At 40.6% G+C, this 3,211-nt stretch overlaps 1 protein-coding gene across 1 annotated transcript; it reads left to right on the top strand.

Annotated features, from left to right (window-relative positions):
- Window positions 1–350: 350 nt before the first annotated feature.
- LOC136457527 (uncharacterized) lies at window positions 351–2,338 on the top strand. Its single transcript, XM_066457560.1, has 5 exons — window positions 351–567; window positions 1,138–1,530; window positions 1,618–1,822; window positions 1,906–2,069; window positions 2,154–2,338. Exons 1-5 carry the CDS (start codon window positions 351–353, stop codon window positions 2,336–2,338), a joined length of 1,164 nt encoding a protein of 387 aa, XP_066313657.1.
- Window positions 2,339–3,211: the final 873 nt, after the last annotated feature.

Here is a 3,211-nt window from a genome sequence, read left to right as displayed (position 1 = left end):
TAATGTATAAAAATATTGAAGATTGGAATGAGAAGAAAAAGAAGATGCAACAGGAATATGTGGAAGGGCACCCATATGGACCAGAACCTGGAGAGGAAGATGTTGTTGAAGTCTCCAATACCAATCCTGTTGTAGCTGCATCAAACAAAGGGAAAAAAAGACCGGCTGGTATTACTACTCCTAGTGTTGGAAAGTACTTCAAGCCTAGAACTGGACCAGGGGATCAACCAACACTTAAGAGTGTTCTTCAAGGAGAAGCGGTCAAAGAGAAGACAGATATGTGTGTGACAAGATGGTTTCTCGATGCATCTATTCCATTTAATGCAACCAATTCTGTTTTTTATCAGCCGATGTTTGATGTTGTGTGTGCATTTGGTTCTGGATACAAGGCGCCGCTTTGTAATCAGATGCGTGGTCCATATCTTGCAAAATGTGTTGAAGAGACTAGGAAGTTTGTTGATGGATTCCGCACACATTGGAGAGAAACTGGTTGCACTATTATGGCTGATGGATGGACTGATAGAAAGAGAAGGACCCTCATTAACTTCTTGGTCTACTGTCCCAAAGGTACTGTCTTTCTTAAGTCAGTTGATGCCACTGATAGCTCCAAAACTTCAGATTTTTTGTTCAAATTGTTCAAAGATGTAGTTAATCATGTTGGGCCTGAAAATGTGGTTCATTTTGTTACTGATAATGCATCAAACATGGTCGCTGCTGGTAGAAGGTTACAAGATGAGTTCCCATCCATTTATTGGTCCCCTTGTGCTGCCCATTGTGTGAATTTGATATTGTCAGACTTTGGTAAGGAGCATTTGGTGAAGAATACTGTAGCTCATGCATCAATCATTACAAAATATGTGTACAACCATTGCTTCCCATTATATCTAATGAGAAAGTTCACAAAAGGTCATGAGATTCTTCGCCTAGCCCAAACTCGTTTTGCTACTAATTTTATTGCATTGCAAAGCATATATAAGCACAAGACTGAACTGCAAGCAATGGTTGTCTCCAATGAGTGGACAAACTATGCATATTATAAGGAATCACAAGCCAAAAAGTTCACTAAAGCTGTGCTAGATCAAAATTTTTGGAAAGATTGTGCTACTGTTTGTCAGTTATCAGAACCAATTGTTCGAGTGCTGAGAATTGTGGATAGCAATGAGCGACCTGCAATGGGCTACCTATTTGGAGCATTCCATGCTGCAAGAGAAGAAATTGTGAAGAGATTTCAGAGAAAGAAAGACTTAGTAAAGCCTTTCTTAGAATACATGGATGCACGTTGGGATAAGCATTTTGATAAGAATCTTCATGCTGCTGGCTTTTGGTTTAATCCTAATAACCAATACAATGTTGAACTTAGAGACAAGTACAACTTCACCACTTCTGGAGTTCTTGATGTCATAGAGAAATATGCTGGCAAAGATGTTGCCCTTAGAAGTGCTTTGACAAAAGAAATGAAAATGTTCAGAAATGGAGAAGGTGATTTTGGGCGTCCAACTGCTAAAAATGATCGTCATGTCATGCTTGCTGGTAAGTCAGCTGTTGTAGTTCATTTCAGCACACTTAATTCTGTCATTTCACACATTTCAGCAGCACTAAATTCTATTTTTCACACAGATGAGTGGTGGCAAACTTATGGCTACAGTGCAACAAATTTACAGAAGCTTGCTCTGCGTGTGTTGAGCCAAACTTGTAGTGCATCTGGATGTGAGAGGAGCTGGAGCTACTTTGAGCATGTGCACTCCAAAAAAAGAAATAGATTAGAGCATCAAAGGCTAAATGATATTGTGTATGTGCATTGTAATATGAGACTGCGACAAAGGTACCTCTTCTCTTATTCCTTGCATTCATTGTCTTTTTTAGCTGTTTGCATAAGTAATACGTATCTGTGAATTCAAACATCAGGTCCAAGTTGTCTACTAGAAATTATGACCCAATAATGTTGGACGAAATTGGAAATGGAAATGAAGCTTGGATTTTAGAAGACAATCCACCTTGCCTTAACTCTGAAGAGCTAGAAGCGTTTCGCACTAAACTGTCTGAGCTGAATATACAATGCAGCAGTGATGGTAATGTCCCTTGTGAAATCAGTTTAACATATATACAACTTTTTGCTTATATACCATCAAATCTAAATTGGTAAAAAAATTCAGATTTGGAGCTTAACATGGACATGGTGGAGGCTAATGCCATGGATGACAGTGATGAGATTATAGAGGACCAGGAGTACCAGAACCTCAGGCAGGAAGACGCATATGATTATGGTGGATTTGCAGTTGATGTTGGAGGAGCAGAACCTCAAGCTCAAGATGAATGGGATCCAATACGTTTTTATTGAGTACCATGCTTCATGTGTTTCTATCTTATCATCACGCACTTGATATTTGAATTTATGAACCTGTGATTGTGAGACTATGTTGCTATGAACCTTATGGTTGTGTCTTGTCAGTTGTCACTCTTGTGTGTGAAGATGAACCTATATATGTTATCACACACTTTGTATTTTGAATTTAAGACCATGTCAATCTATCATCCTATATTTTCATGATGTGTGAACCTTGTCCTTATGGTTGTACAATATAATTATATTGTTCTGTCTTTCAATTATATAATTATATATATATATATATATGCACCGGTTCAAAGTATTTGTGGCCCGTTCGATTAATCGGTTCAATTAAATTGAACCGGTAGTTCAATCGGTTCTTAACGGTTGGACCAATGAACCATTGAACTGAGGACCTCGCCGGTTCGATCTCCGGTCCGGTTCGAAAAACTTGGGTTGAAATGGGCAAGAGTACTCCCTTGAGTGAATAGAGGAAGTATTTATAACCCCTCATTCAAAACGAACCGTTATGTGCCTCTGTGGGGTGACCGGATGCTCCGATCAGTTCTCCCCGGCACTAAGCCATTAAGTTGTGACCGCACTTTGACCTGCGTCCGGTCAGCACTGATCTGCGTCTGGTCAGCACTGACCGAACGTGTCCGATCACAAAAACTTCTCTCTGGAACCTTTCTGATGTTGACCGGACTCTGGCACCCAGCGTCCGGTCACTTTGCTACTCAGCGTCCGGTCAGTAGTCGAAACCTGACTAGCGTCCGGTCAGCACTGACCGGACATGTCCGATCAGGATTCTCCCTCTCTGGAACCTTATTGGAGTTGACCAGACTCTGGCACCCAGCGTCCGGTCACCTTTCACTCATCATCCGA

Source organism: Miscanthus floridulus, chromosome 1, assembly GCF_019320115.1.
Source record: "Miscanthus floridulus cultivar M001 chromosome 1, ASM1932011v1, whole genome shotgun sequence".
NCBI lineage: Eukaryota > Viridiplantae > Streptophyta > Magnoliopsida > Poales > Poaceae > Miscanthus > Miscanthus floridulus.
This window is presented reverse-complemented; position numbering and strand designations above follow the sequence as displayed.

Bases quoted from the DNA above. Each gene is read 5' to 3' on its own strand.
- LOC136457527 (XM_066457560.1), top strand. From the start codon at position 351: ATGTTTGATGTTGTGTGTGCATTTGGTTCTGGATACAAGGCGCCGCTT. The intron at 1,531-1,617 runs GTAAGTCAGCTG...TTTTTCACACAG, and splicing joins TCGTCATGTCATGCTTGCTG to ATGAGTGGTGGCAAACTTAT. The intron at 2,070-2,153 runs GTAATGTCCCTT...AAAAAAATTCAG, and splicing joins TATACAATGCAGCAGTGATG to ATTTGGAGCTTAACATGGAC.